General features: G+C 38.4%; 2 protein-coding genes and 1 pseudogene across 2 annotated transcripts in view; 2 read left to right on the top strand and 1 right to left on the bottom strand.

The window, feature by feature from the left end:
• Positions 1-9,727, top strand: part of bcl2l12 (BCL2 like 12) — a 25,940-nt gene extending 16,213 nt beyond the window's left edge. The window contains exons 2-8 of the mRNA XM_042220281.1: positions 3,993-4,164; positions 4,458-4,656; positions 4,938-5,151; positions 5,924-6,028; positions 8,484-8,560; positions 8,744-9,007; positions 9,125-9,727. Coding sequence (XP_042076215.1) covers positions 3,995-4,164; positions 4,458-4,656; positions 4,938-5,151; positions 5,924-6,028; positions 8,484-8,560; positions 8,744-9,007; positions 9,125-9,166 — 1,071 coding nt within the window. The 5' untranslated portion in view covers positions 3,993-3,994 and the 3' untranslated portion in view covers positions 9,167-9,727. The remainder of the gene's footprint in view (positions 1-3,992; positions 4,165-4,457; positions 4,657-4,937; positions 5,152-5,923; positions 6,029-8,483; positions 8,561-8,743; positions 9,008-9,124) is intronic.
• A 289-nt stretch (positions 9,728-10,016) lies between these two features.
• tspan4b (tetraspanin 4b) overlaps positions 10,017-14,793 on the bottom strand; it is a 12,759-nt gene continuing 7,982 nt past the window's right edge. The window contains exons 5-8 of the mRNA XM_005926756.3: positions 14,498-14,593; positions 13,479-13,592; positions 12,099-12,182; positions 10,017-11,613 (exon numbers count right to left, since the gene is read on the bottom strand). Of these exons, the coding sequence (XP_005926818.1) occupies positions 11,545-11,613; positions 12,099-12,182; positions 13,479-13,592; positions 14,498-14,593 (363 nt within the window). The 3' untranslated portion in view covers positions 10,017-11,544. The remainder of the gene's footprint in view (positions 11,614-12,098; positions 12,183-13,478; positions 13,593-14,497; positions 14,594-14,793) is intronic.
• On the top strand, positions 10,905-11,023 carry LOC121814422 (annotated as a pseudogene).

Here is a 14,793-nt window from a genome sequence, read left to right as displayed (position 1 = left end):
ACTGTACGCTTACTGCACATTTGTTCAGCCTTTCTTCCTCCACTGCACCCGCAGATTTCACCGAGCATGGAAAATCAGGTTTTGCTGCCATTTTGCTCACCAGAGAATCACTTTAGGATCTAATTTCAATCTTTCTTTTTTTTCAAGAACTCCAAACCAAAGTTTTACAATAACTGTTTTATAGCTGGATATAAGTTGAATTTACTCTGTGTGTGTCTGACTGAGCACAGTGAGGACATTATTTCAAGCTGTGGTTACTCCACCTTCCTCTATAAATCATGTGTTGTCTCTGTATTCAACAGTCAAAGCTTCGACGTTTCCTTTTTAGCTTAGGTTCAGTTCACAGTCTCATTTACAACAGTGTATCATCAAATAATTGTTTTTATTATTATTATTTATTCCTAAAATAGCTCGGTACCTTTGAGATTAATGCACTTTTTTTGCCACTGTGTGCTCTGATCCAGTGTAAAAAACTTGTCATTTCCTTTTAAATGATGAAATGAAAGTTATCAGTGTGCGTATCTCTCACTGACCTCAGCCATGGGCTTCTCGTACACATCATCTGTGCTGCTGCCACTGTGGGTGAGCAGGGCGTCTCTCTGCAGGGCCTGCAGGGGTTTGGTGGGCACAGCCGAGCCATAGTGGGCCTCCAGAGTCTCAGGACGGGTTCTCTCGGACTTCAGCAGCCCGATGATGTCCTCTGAAATCACTCAGACACTTAGAGCAGTTTTAAACGTGCACGGGTGAGAGACTCAGGGAGAGACTCACACACCTCCTTGGTGCAGTCTGGCTTTATTTATACACATCATGAAGCATACAAAAAAGGAAATATCATCCTTATCTTGTCAAGAAAACAGGTGTGGTTTATCAAAAAACTTCGTGTTCTCTACAAGGTTGTTTCTTACTCGTGGGTGGCGATTTCCTGCTAGTGTGAAGGCAAACAGTGACAATGTGAAGGCAAAAGAGTGATTATGTGAAAGCAAACAGTTTCCGTTATAAAGTAGGGAGCCAGCAATTAAAATACACAGCTGGTTGAGTACAGAAGAGAAATATAAACACTCTTAGCTGATTATTATATGAATAATAAAACCTTTAAAAGCAAAAATACTCTGACAATTATTTTCTTTTGTATAACGTATTCTACACACTAAGGCACACTTAAAATCTTTTAATTCTCTCAAAAATCGACAGTGTGCCTGGTTCTGGGTGTGCTTACTGACCTCAAACAGATTTTATGTGGTACACGGCTCTCAAAAATCTGTCAAAAATGTTTGTCGGAGCATTACGGTTACCGTAGTCAGGAGCCTCGCGGAGTAATCTGGGTCCAAAACTCCGTCTGCTTCAGGTCCCAAAGTCAAACGAACACTGCAGCATCACTGAGAGTTAAAAACTGTCTAAATTCTTTCATCTTTAATAAAATGATCAGAGTTGCTGCTTTACCAGGTGCAACAATTAAGTTTAACATCCAGGCATCCATGAAAACAGAATTTATTCAATTCAACGGAGTTAGAAGTTAGCTAGCACCTAAACATGATGTGCCATGTTATGACTGAGAGATATCTGGAAAAAATTCAAATGTACAGCTCTGCTATCACTTCCACCATAAATGAAGACAGAAAACTAAACAGCAGTGACGTTTGTAGGGTTACTGAAGTTGGACTAGCTGGTATATAGTGATGTCCTAAGTCACAGGTGTCGAACTCCAGGCCTCGAGGGCCGGTGTCCTGCATGTTTTAGATGTGTCCTTGATCCAACACAGCTGATTTAAATGGCTAAATTATTACCAACATGTCTTGAAGTTCTCCAGAAGCCTGTTAATGAACTAATAATTTGATTCAGGTGTGTTGAAACAGGGTGATATCTAAAACCTGCGGGACACCGGCCCTCGAGGCCTGGAGTTCGACACCCCTGTCCTAAGTGATTGCTAGCAAAACAGCTACATTGGCATAACATTAGCACAGTGAAGCTGAAGGATGAACGCTAACTTTTTTCCACTCAATAAAAGATAACGTGAGGGTTTCTGGTGGTTAGGGACAAATGCAATTGCATAGCAGGATGCTATAAACGGACTAAACTTCAGTCAGGAAAACAACTGAGATAATCCATCCACAATACGAGGTTAGTCATTAATATACTGCAACAACATGGGAATAGAGCGGCTGCGAGAGAATTCGGCATTAGTGAATCAATGATAGGGAAGTGGAGGAAGCACAGTTTTTGGCTTTCCTCATATTCCAAAAGTGCTTCATCTCTTTGCTATTACTGTTGCCCAGCATAATTTGCAGATGATGTTGTTTGCAGCTGCTGCAATGCTTTCGACCAAAACAGGTGCAGCTTGATGATGACACCATCAACATGTGCTATTGCGGTAGAGCGGTATAGTAAAAATCTCTACCGTTGGTCAAATTTATATCGTTTCTACCATTTACCGTTTATACCGCCCACCCCTACCTTGAGGCGACTGTTGTTGTGATTTGGTGCTGTATAAATACAGTTGAATTGAACTATTTCACACAGGGCCATGTAGGTTTGGATTTTTTTCCCCTTAACCCTTTAGAGTCGGTCAGAGCGGGCACGCTCTGTTTTGCGTAACTATTTTTAAATCCCAGTAGCTCTGCAACCACGTAAGCTAGCGCAATAATTTTTTTTGCATATGAAACCGGAGGAGTTGTACTTACATCTTATGGTAAATGGCCTGCATTTGTATAGCGCTTTTCTTGTCCCTGAGGACCCCAAAGCGCTTCACACTACATTCAGTCATTCACCCATTCACACACTGGCGATGGCAAGCTACATTGTAGCCACAGCTGCCCTGGGGCGCACTGACAGAGGCGAGGCTGCCGGACACTGGCGCCACCGGGCCCTCTGACCACCACCAGTAGGCAAACACGGGGTTAGTATCTTGCCCAAGGATATTGATGCAGCAGATGCAGCCTGGGATCGAACCACCGACCTTCTGATTAGTGGCTGACCTGCTCTGCCACCTGAGCTACAGCCACCCCCATCAGCTTGTCCTAGGTCAGTTTCCTTCCACATAAAGCTTTGCAAAAACTGCATAAAAAGCACTTGCAGCAACAAAAACATAATATTCCAGAAACACGCTTTGCCGATCCGATCAGCTGTTCATAACACTTCCTACGTTGGAATAGACGTCAGCGCGAACTTTTGCATGTCCGCCATTACCTGCCCGAAACCGGAAGTGACGTCATTTTCGCGGAAATGTAGTTTTTTTACCATCAGGGCCTCAGGGCCTATACTGGTGTTTTTAAAAGTTATCTTTGACTTTATGACTTTCTGTGTCTTTTCTGGGATGCTTAGGACTCATATTGCACTGCTGGAAATAGTTTATTTTGATGCATATGCTGCTTTTTTGCAAATTTGCAGTATAATATTTATTTTCGTTTTTCCTGCAGTATATAAAAATTGGTGTATTTCAAAAATAAAACTATGAAGACACTCAAAATAAATTTCCTGTGGTGGGAAACTATTTTGTGCAACTTTTTTGTATTTACAGTTTTGAGGGATAAGCCTCTTAAATTTCTCTAACTAGAAATATATGTTAAAAAACAAAAACGATTTTCAATTTTTTTGTAGTTTATTGCACTTTTTTGCAATTTATGTAATTACTATGCACTTAATGCATACATATTATTAAAATTGGGCTATAATGGTTGTATTGATGTATAGCAACTTGAAATGCTCCCAAAAATGGCACTACAGCATGTAAAAATATAATATAAGCTCTGGCGGACTTGGTTCTATGGTAGGTCTTAAAGGGTTAATAATAAACACCTTCATTTAGAAACCATTTTATGTTTACTTGTATCATCTTTTTCTAATATTTAAATTTGTTTGATGAAACATTTAAGTGTGACAAACATGCATAAAAAGAGGAAATTAGGGGTCAAACACTTTTTCACTCTATTGTAGCTTATTTTTTTAAGGATTTTATAACATGACTTAAGAATTCTTTTTTCTTCTGTAAACTGTAGTGATGTCAGACTCTGAAGGACGCCGCTCATCTGTGTCCTCCATCTCTTTGATTGAGATTAAGAGTGAGACTCATTTAGTGCTCCAAGCTTTTCTACATCGCTCCCTTTTGATTCCTCTGAAAGAGAGGCCTGGGAGGGTAGGAGGGGCCTACAATGATCACCACAAGTACAGGTAATATAACTCACTACTATTCTATTTTTTGCTTGTTTGTCTTTGTGTTTGTATCTTTTTAAAAAAAATTGTAGCTCAAGACACAACATTCTGGATAATAGCTCACTGACTTGTGCCGTTTGTGACCTTTACCAGTGAGTAGCAATGATTAAAGGGTAGATAGTTTTAGGACTTACTACATTTTAATCAATCTAAAGGTTTAAGTAATTATTTTAAATATAATAATTAAATATTTGCAATATTATTTATGTGACCATTTATTTTTAATGAATTGTCTTGTTTTCCCATGCTAGTTCCAACCCAAAACCAAAAACAAAGGATGAGCGGAATCCTCAGGTTGTCACTTCAGGAGATGAAAAAAAGACTGGATTCAAAGACCTCATAAAGCAACTGCCACATCGTAACAGCACACAACGTCCTGCCAAAGACCCTGAAGGCTCATTGGGCAGGAAGAGCAAAGCAAAACCTGCACACCTCAAAGACAAAAGCGAAGTAAGTGTGTTGTATTGTTTTGAGCTGGAACACATGAAAGACCGTGAGTGATGTTGGACACAAACCTGTAGTGTAGTGTCTACATGGTATTGTTATACATTAGTACTATGATACATTAAGACCATGGAGGCTAGAAAAGAGTACTAAATGGGAAAAATTTATAATTTTCACTTCAGTGTCTCCCTGAGACTGGTTCTTTTTTTTTCTTTCTTTTTTTCTCATCATAATTATCAGTACTTAACTAAAATGTAATAGTTTAAATACTTCAACTGTTTCCACAGGATGACACCTCCTGTACATCAGAAGAGGATGAAAGTGAAAAGAAACTAAAGAAAAAGCTCAGCCAAAAAAACATCAAACAGAAGCTCTCCAAGATCTTCAGTTTAAGGTTACAGAAGGATAAGGACAAACAGGAGCGTCCGTCTCATCCGCAGCGACCTGACACATTACCAATTAACAAAAAACCGGAGCCTACACCAAATGTCATCTCTCCCAGTAAGCTCTCTGACTGTTACATTTTCCAAAAGAAGAAATATCAGTCGTATTTAATCACCTGGACACACAAAATTCGCTCGTCTTGTGTACATTTGTAATATTAAAGATGTATAAAAATTGCATAAATGTATTCATCTAAATGTAATTTTCACCTGTTGCGTGGTGAACTATTCATGCCGATTGATGTCAGCAATACTTCCTGACCATTTAATTTAGTAGGGCAAGGAATTTTTTTCCATTACAGCACCTTTTCATCTGACTTTTACTCAGGAACCTCTTCTCACTTTTTGCTAAAGAATTTTATTTGATGATCTTGTTGATAAAGATAATCTACATAAGGTTCTTGCACTCAAAGGAGGTAACTTCTATGGTACAACTTTTATTTTGATATTAATATTTAAGATCATGGGGGACTTAAATGGCAACTAAAAATGGATGAGATTGAATTTCTTTTTTTTTTTTTTTTTTTTTAGTTGAATGGACTGAGTGAGGTGGGAGAGATAAGATTTAAATTATTTTGAAGGGTATCTCAGTGACTTGAATAGAAGCTAGCCTGAGAAGGAGAATGCTGCAATGAGCTATAGTGTCAAAGGCAGCGCTCACACTGAGGAGGAAGACAGTGGTTAATAAACCAGAGCCAGCCATTGCTTTCTTGGAAGATACTAGTGAACATAGTTCTCCTGCAATAACTCAAATTAAACACTTGACTGCATTTGAGTGGCAAAAGTCCTTTTATTGTTCATGGATATTTCATATACATTTGTCCATACAGATCACCCTCCTGAGTTCTACAGTAATGTGGCAGAGAAGCTGGAAAAGATTGCCCAGAAGTCTACCAGTATAAAGAGAAATAGTCCCAAAACACAGCCACCAACAGGTAATTGCATGCACAGCCACGCATATACATTAATTCACTTTAAAATGGTATATTGACCCAAACTCGAATTCACAGAACAGTAAAGTAACTAATAAATGTAAGTAAAATGTATTTATAAAGCAGATTTACTGTATTTTCACACTTGCAAGGTCCTATAGGGTAGCAACTAACCACAAAATGAACATAAATTTTTCATGTTCTTCAATAGTGCAGAGCACCTTTGTGTTTTACTTTGCTACCACCCCAGATGCATCAAAACGTTAAAAATGACAACAACCACCAGAGGACAGGAGGGGATGCATGAGTTACACATGCAGCAAATGAGACATTAGTTTGTTAGCAAGGGAATATTAACATATTAACAGGGACAAAGGCGGGTTTTGAGTCTAGACTCAGAAGCAAAGATGTGGGTTCCCCCCCCCCCTCCATTTCAGGTGATAAGGTCATTCAATACACATGGAGCAGTGACCACAAAGGCCGCATCACCTTTTTGTTTGAGGCATCAACTTGTATGTAAAGATCTGTAAAGAGATTTGATTCTACAAAAGATCTGAGACATATAGGAGCTAAATCAGTGATATAAGCTGACCCCTGCCCATTAAGAGTCTTAAAAATAATGAGTAAGCTCTTAAATGAATTCTAATGTGGCAAGGACAAGACTGTAATGATGTGCCCATATTTCTTTGTGCCAGTCAGCAGTCTTGCTGAAAGGACAAAAGATTTCAAAGAGGTGATAACGCTTAGCTGGTTTTTGACAACGGACCAAATTTGTTTGTCAGAGTAAAGCTCTGAGTCACAAAGTTATATTTTGCAAGAGATGTAAAATATAGGATACAATAATCTAACACGCTGGCAAAGGAGCTTGTATGGAGATTTGGATGGACAAAAGATGATGAAAATCTGTTTCGTTCTTGTTCAACTGGACGAAATTGTTAGTCTTCCAGCCTTTTAATATATATTTTAGTGGAAGATATAACTCAAAGTCATCAGTGTACAAATGAAAGGAGATGTTATCTTCTAATAATATTACCAAGTGGAAGCAGATCCAAACAGAAGAAGATTGATCCTGAGATGAACAGTTACTGAAAAACTCTTCTTCTTAAGCTCTACATTGGCTCATTGATAAGAGCCAATATAGAGCTGCACCCTTAATGCCAAGCCAGTCTGCAAGGGGTGGCAAAAAATGTTTTTATCCACAGAATAAAATGCATCACTGAGGTCCTGCAGACTCGGGGCTGCAATATCACTTTAATCTAATGTGACTGGTAAACTACCGGTCACTGTCAGCAAAACTGTATTTAAGTATTTTTATTTTATTTATTTATTTGACCTGGACTACAGCATCCTTAAAATATGCAGCAATATTTTCCAAGGTTAGGCGTATTGTTAGGTATTAACTATAACTTGGAGACTAGGACTGAGTGTATCAAATTAGTTACCTATGCTGTAACACAGGAAACATCATAGAAGGGGCTCATGTGAAATGTTACATGAAAAAGTATTTGCCCCTTGCCTGATTTTGGTTTTTTGCATATAATTGTGTCCAAAAAATAAATATAAAATATAGTCATTTATTTATTATTTCATTTATGGGGAAAAAGCTGCCCAAATCTCCATGGCACTATTTGAAACCTCCCCCCCTTGTCAACTCATGATTAACCACGTTTTTGGAAATGGTGAGTTTAATTTCACTAGCCACACCCAGAACTTACTCATCACTGCCAGACCTGAAATAGAACCTGATAAGATAAAACCAGCACATCATTCCACAATAAAAAGAAACTCAAGAACAAATGACTTGACCTTGGTTCAGGTCACTAACATCAGAATAGGTATATCTATAATCCAGTTTTGAGATCCCTCCCCAGACGCCTTAACGCCCACTCACATCCTGGGCCATCTGACCTCAGGAAATCGCATGATAAGGTGGGGCCAGGTTTCACAATGAGCTCACCCGAAAACCCTGGGACCCACACCCGTTTTCACACCTTGGCTCAGGCGATTAGAGGATCATCAGGGGGTCCTTTTGTCCCTCTTTGAGGGGATACTCCCACTGGGTTTAAATCTGGGACTATCCGCCATTTGACCTTAGAACTGAAGAAGCTTCTTAGATGAGAGGTGAAACGTCTTCAAGCAACTTGAAGAAGTCCAGATGCTTTTCTTTGCAAGCTCCTTTGACTACGATGACCTGGATGACTGAGAACCTTCACAGACATCAGAATAGGTTACAAAGCCATTTCTAAGGCTTTGGGACTCTGGACTGTGTCTCAGCTCAGCTAAAGAAACCTTACTGAATTGGTTGAAGGTGACTGATAACACCGGAAAAACACTTGAGCAACTAGTGATTGATTAAAAAAAATTGATAGATCAGAAATACATGCAGTACATTATGTGAAGTTAGAAAAACTGATCAAGAACTATAATATCTTCAGTAAAGCTGATGTTTCTTTCTCAGCAGTATGTGATAAAGAAACAATAGTGCAGGAACTTGTCAAGGTGCTCTCTTCGGAAGGAGATTCTATCAATACTGTGGTAAGTAGTGGTTCATTATACTGTCTGTAAAGGTCCTTTATTCATTTGTCAAATGTTTTGGGAATAATAATAATAATAATTACAATAAATTAATCAATTCAGGTAAACATAAAGCTGAAGACGGTGTAAATTTTCCTCATGTGTTTGCGTGCGCACTCAAAGCAAATGTACATCATTTAACAGATCCAATCGGACCGTTTTCTTCGCTCCAGTTTGACCCGTCTTTCGTATGCATCATTTTCCAAACTCCTGGATGCTGTGAGCAGCAGTCATGTAGCTGAAACTCTTTCTCAGCAACCAACAGCCAGTCCTACACTGCAACGGATGGCTGTCAGCATGGAAGTATCACGGCGAATAGTGACAGCCACGGGAACTCAGCGGATGCAAGGCTATGCAGAGTGCTACATGGAGAACTTCACCCCATGGCTGAAAAGCAATGGAGGATGGGTAAGTGATTTCATTTTTGCATTGACTGTGATTATGTTTTTTACATACGGGCCTTGGCTGTTATGAACTCAAATTTTTCCTCTGTATAATTAATCATACAGACTTTTTCATCTGCAGGAGAATGCAGTAACTTTGGATGAGCATCTAGAATATGACTGAGCAGTTTTTTGTTTTTTTTTGTTTGTTTGTTTGTTTTTTTCAACTAAACACCAACTGCTGGACCTGACGGGAAAGTGAAGAGGAATAGAGAAACCTTCTCTGCTTTAATATGTGACTTACTTTTTCTTCCATGGCCTTATGTAAACACTCAGTAATTCTTGAAGCCTTTTGAATTCTGCTGACATTAGAAAGACTCTCCAGGTTTTTGATTTGCACAAGTCATTTGTTGTTACTAATATAGATTATTTTATATAAAAAAAAAAAAAAAAAAAAAAAAGGCCTGTCAGTTAAATTGAGAATACCTCTAACATCAGTTTTCTGTTCTGTAGTGACTGGGCAATTTTTGCCTTCTTCCTTTCTGTTCAGTGAATTGGTAAAAACTCCTACTTGTTTCTGTGTCCTTAAGACGGAGTCTAAACACTTTATTTGTATTAAAAAAAACTGTAAATACCACCACCCACCCAGTACCCTTTTAAGATTGAATCTCACTGAAAAATCTAATTAACAATCACCCTTATAGGGTGGTTTCACACCAAGATGATCCTGGGTTCAAACCCACCAGGAGAGTGTGTGTGTGTGTGTGTGTGTGTGTGTGTGTGTGTGTGTGTGTGTGTGTGTAATATTTTATTATTTTTATTGTAAATAATAACCATTCCCTGTTGAAAGTGGACAAATTCCTTATGGATGTAAGTATTAACATGAATGGACATAATGTAATATTCAACCTAAAACCTTAGTAAAGCCACAGTCTTTACACTGTATGTATGTAATTGTGAGTTTACCTTTTATGTTTTTATTGATTTTTTTTTTTTGCAAAGGCACTTTACATTATTTTGACATGAAACATCCATCTCTGTTCTCTTAAGGTTTTAATAGTTCACTGTTTTTGTTAATTAATTACACCAATTTACAAGCAAAACACTGATATATGCCACACATGGGATGTAATGTCTAAAGGATAAATTACTGGTTTTATGTGAAGTCCTTTCTGTGTGGAGTTTGCATCTTCTCCTCCTGTTTGCGTGGGTTGTTCTCTCCGGGTACTTCGGCTTCCTCCCACAGCCCAAAGACACGGAGCGACCAAGCAAGAGGGAACAGATGGATGGAGTTGAAACTGAGCTGCACGTCTTACAGGGAATCACCTGAATCAAGTCTTCATGTACTTTATCTTACTTTCTGCTAGTCTCACAAAGCTTACTCAGTTTGTTACTCAAACTTTTGTCAAATAGGACATTTTTTATTTATTTATTTTTTACTGTTTTTCATTTTTAGGTGAACTTACTCTAATGTTAAGACATTGGAGTATTGTTGAATATGTTGAGACATGTTGAGACTAATGTCTCAACATACTCAAATTCTTGTGCATGTTGTAACCTTTAAGCAGGGTGGATATCAGTGATCCTCACATCTAATAAATTTTACCAGTACTACCCTTGCCTGCATCTGTACTTTAAATTTTTCCCTGTATCAGTTAGAATATATAGGCTATAAAGGAATACCAAGAGTTACATTCTGAGTGACTATGAGGATATTTGAAAATTGTTGCGGTAAAATAAGTGAAGCAGATGTATATCCAGTATGCCTACATTTTACAGGATAGAAATTTAGAATTAAACGTGAAATAAAAATCTATTTTCCAGGGTCCATGTGTCAAATATATTTTCTGCTACTACCGTGCTGGACTAAATACACAAACTGAACCAGCAGTTTGTGTATTTAGCCCCTTGCAGCAGTTCGTGCTTACGGCCATATCACCCTGAGCACGCCCGATCTCATCTGGGCTTGGAAGCTAAGCAGTGTTGGGCTTGGTTAATACTTGGATGGGAGACTGCCTGGGAATACCAGGTGCTCTAAGCTTACTAATCTAAGATACTAACCTCCACTTGGTCTCCGATGCATCCATTGGAGTATGAGTTAAAGCACTGACAAAGGTTGGTGCTGGTGTGTATGGGTGAATGCGGCGTGTTGTATAGAGCGCTTTGAGTACTCAGAGACAGTAGAAAAGCGCTATATAAGAAGCAGTCCATTAAGAGTGCCCCTCTGTGCTTTTTTTTTACATCTTAGATAAATGACATCCAAAGGCTAAAAATATAGTATATACTAAATAAATATTTGTCAAATTGTATCTACAATGAAGGAAATGATAGTCATTACTAGGTTAATTAATATATCCCAGTTAACAGATGTCTTTGTACAGCGCGGTGTGGAAGAACTAAGTAAATCGGTGTTAACAGTAATTGCCATGTAATAATGTAATGACTGAAAATCTGAACCAAAATTAATCAGTGGAATGTTCCAGGCTGGATTATGGATTTTAGAAATTCAGTCCATGAGTTTGATAGGCGTCACGTGACATCTGTTGAACAGCTTTTCTGCAGTTAGTCCAAGTGTTTCTCGACCGAAAGAATTTGACAATACATGAGCATGGAGAACACCAGGGCCAAAATCTGACAAAACAAGAGGAGACGTACAGGTCATTAATTAACAAGTCATTAACGCTACATATGGCAGGAACTACACAGAAATGCACCAACTATGCACTCAGACTCCAGGTGGACTAGGATGTATAATAAGAACTACTTGTCTGCACTGTCCTCAGCTGCCCATGTTCACATCCACAGTGTATAAGCGAATGCAAGTGATTTCGACCAGTTAAAAGCAATCAGCATGAATAACTGAATCAAGAAATTCAGACTAAACACAAGTATTCCTAATAGCTGATATATGATCTAAGATTTTGGAATCTATACCACCTTTCATTGTAAATGTACAAATAACTGAGCTACAGCTTACAACACATAATTACCAAAAGATACGTTATTTCAAGTTTTATGAGCCTAAAGGGTAGGCAAACAGTTACTAAGTTTAAATGTACATTTTGTTTATGGACAGTATGTATGTATGGTATATAGAAAACATTAATATCGTCTACCTGCACAACACCAATACACACTCCAAACACCAGGACAGAGGTGATGTTTTTTATCAGCCACTTTCTTGCTTTCTGGTAGCATGGCTGCAAACGACATGGGGAAACAGTTGAGGCAGAGTAGTTATAGATAGAAAGAAAAGCGAAGAAGAATGCCAGGGCTGTATTCCAGTATGCAGGTTTAGCTAGCAGCTGAGTTCCTAAACCCTGAGATGTGTGAAACTCCTGTTTTCTGCTCCAGAGAGTTAACGTCAACTCTGAGTCAGTTATCAGGATAAAAGACACTATGTTAGATGCAAATTTGTCCACAGATTAGAATTCGGTCATTAAATATCAAACAACATGTTGGAAAGAATGGTGGCTGAATTCAGAAACTGAGTCTCAACATATTTTCCACTTAAAAATCACCTAAATAGTCTCAGTTATTTGACCAGATCAACCAGAAGATATCACAGGCTCTGTTATGGATCAGAACCTATGCTGCCATTTGAACCGCAAGTCAAATCCAAACCGTGATCCGTTTTTAATTAAGGCAAGATCAGGCACAAATTCTGTTCAGCTCCAGGTAGACCCTGGCTATTGTAAGGTAGACCTTACAATGATACATACAGAGGAAAAACCCAGCAATCAATTTGGACACAGTGGGAAGGAAAAACTCCATTATAACAGGAAGAAACCTCCAACAGAACCAGGCTCATGCTCTGTGTTGGTACAGGCCATTGAAGATGATAACAGTGGGTGGATTATATTCTTAAATGTAAACAGTTTCTATGCCATATGTTAAAACAAGATCTAGAGTGTCATTAAAGTGGTGGGTGGGTTCTTTTACATTTTTAGAGAAGCCAGTTGAGTTTTCAATTACTTGAAAACTTTGAAGAACCTGCTATTCTTCCTGCAGAGGTCCAAGGGATCTTCCAGCAATTGTGATGCTTTTTTCTGGAGAACTGCTTAGGGTGATTTCATATCTTTTGATCTTGAATCTGGAACCTAAGCTGGAGCAGAGCTGGTTAGATCTACCGCATTATAGTGATCTACCCTGGTAAGAAGTGGACCAACTTTGTAGTTGACCACAGAAAACCATGGGCCAACCCTAAAGTTACCCGGATAAGCCAAAATCTTGCTTCATAGCCTCAGGTTTAGTTCACAGAGTCTGTAACCCTGGTAACTGACTCAGAGTTGAAGTCTACACAATTCCTGAAACATAAATCTTGTAGTTACCAAACTAAGATTTGTTAGCAAATTCTGCTCTGAAAAATGCAAAGACTTTAGTATGCAGTTGCCCAAGCAGTATGTGTGACACATACATTCATTGATCTGTAGGAAAATTCTGTTTCATTTGAGAGGTTTATCCCCCCAAAAAATAAAAATTAAAAAGCAACAAACCTCAGTCCATCCTTCAACACACGTCTGTGTCCCAACTGAGCAACATGATAAGGGTAGCTTTCCCTGCAGCACGTTATACCAGTCTGTTTTGTTGGTTACGCCACAGCACTTGAACTGGAAGAGCAGATGACAGGATGCAAAGAGGACAGTAATACCAAATATTTAATCCACGTTTAACATTTGCACGTGTAAACTCATGTAGATCCTTTTGACTTGACAGTTTTCTCTTGGGTTATTAGGGTGCCTATACTCTTGTCATGTACTCTCATCACTTATTTTTAATCTGTGTTTTTTTAATGTTCATAATTTGTGGCTGTAAAGTTCATTAAACTGACAAACGTCCACCACAAGGTGGCACCATCACCAAGAACAGTAGTTACTTCTAGATTTTGCCAACTGCATCTTGGTCTATGGTTTTGTCTTATTTTGAATTGGGATTGCGTTTGGACTGCACCAAGCTGGAGATGTATGGCAGACTGTGGTGCGAAATTGCTTCATGCAGTCCTTGGCAAATATGACTGTAATGTGTTGAGACTTTATTGTGTCAATACTTTAAAATGTTTAAGGCAATATTTAACAAGGCTGTGCATGTGTTTGTAGCTGTTGTTGGTGATCAGTACCTTCCACACGGACTAGAAACCTCCATGAACTTATATGTGTAGCAAGATGCAGAGTCTGCAATCTCCAGTGTGTCCAGACATGAAGCTAGTGAAACTGTAGTGCAAGTGCCTATGGTCATTTTGCAATCATTTGGTGGTTTTGGCTTGGTTTTAATTTGTTCCTTCGTTTGTTTTTGTCTGTAGCCAGAGCCACTGTTGTATTTTCAGTGCATATTTTTTTATTGGATGTTTTGTGATTTTTCCTTTTTGTATATTATCTGTATGCCATTAAAATGCTGCAAGAACCCCTGTTATTGTGTCCCATGTGGCAACTAATTTCCCAGGCTACACAGTATATCCGTTATTCTGTTGAAAAGAGGATTATTCTATTTTCATGTGCTGTTCAGTAAAAATGCTCACCATTTTCTGGACATTGTCCCAGGAATTCTTAAGGCCAGGATCTGATTCATACATCTTCATATCTTCCTTTAAATCTTTTTGTGCTTTTGAATCCAGCTGACAAAAAGACAGTGAACGAAACAAGGATATACAATTAATCATAAAAAAATCAATTGTATATATATATATATATAATATATAATATAGACAGACTGGCACGTCCATATATCTATCTATCTATCTATCTATCTATCTATCTATCTATCTATCTATCTATCTATCTATCTATCTATCTATCTATCTATCTATCTATCTAT

The sequence above is a fragment of the Haplochromis burtoni genome, unplaced genomic scaffold, assembly GCF_018398535.1.
Source record: "Haplochromis burtoni strain Fernald_Lab_line unplaced genomic scaffold, NCSU_Asbu1 Contig_45, whole genome shotgun sequence".
Lineage (NCBI taxonomy): Eukaryota > Metazoa > Chordata > Actinopteri > Cichliformes > Cichlidae > Haplochromis > Haplochromis burtoni.
Note: the sequence above shows the minus strand (reverse complement) of the source record. Positions and strands in the feature narration are given on the sequence as shown.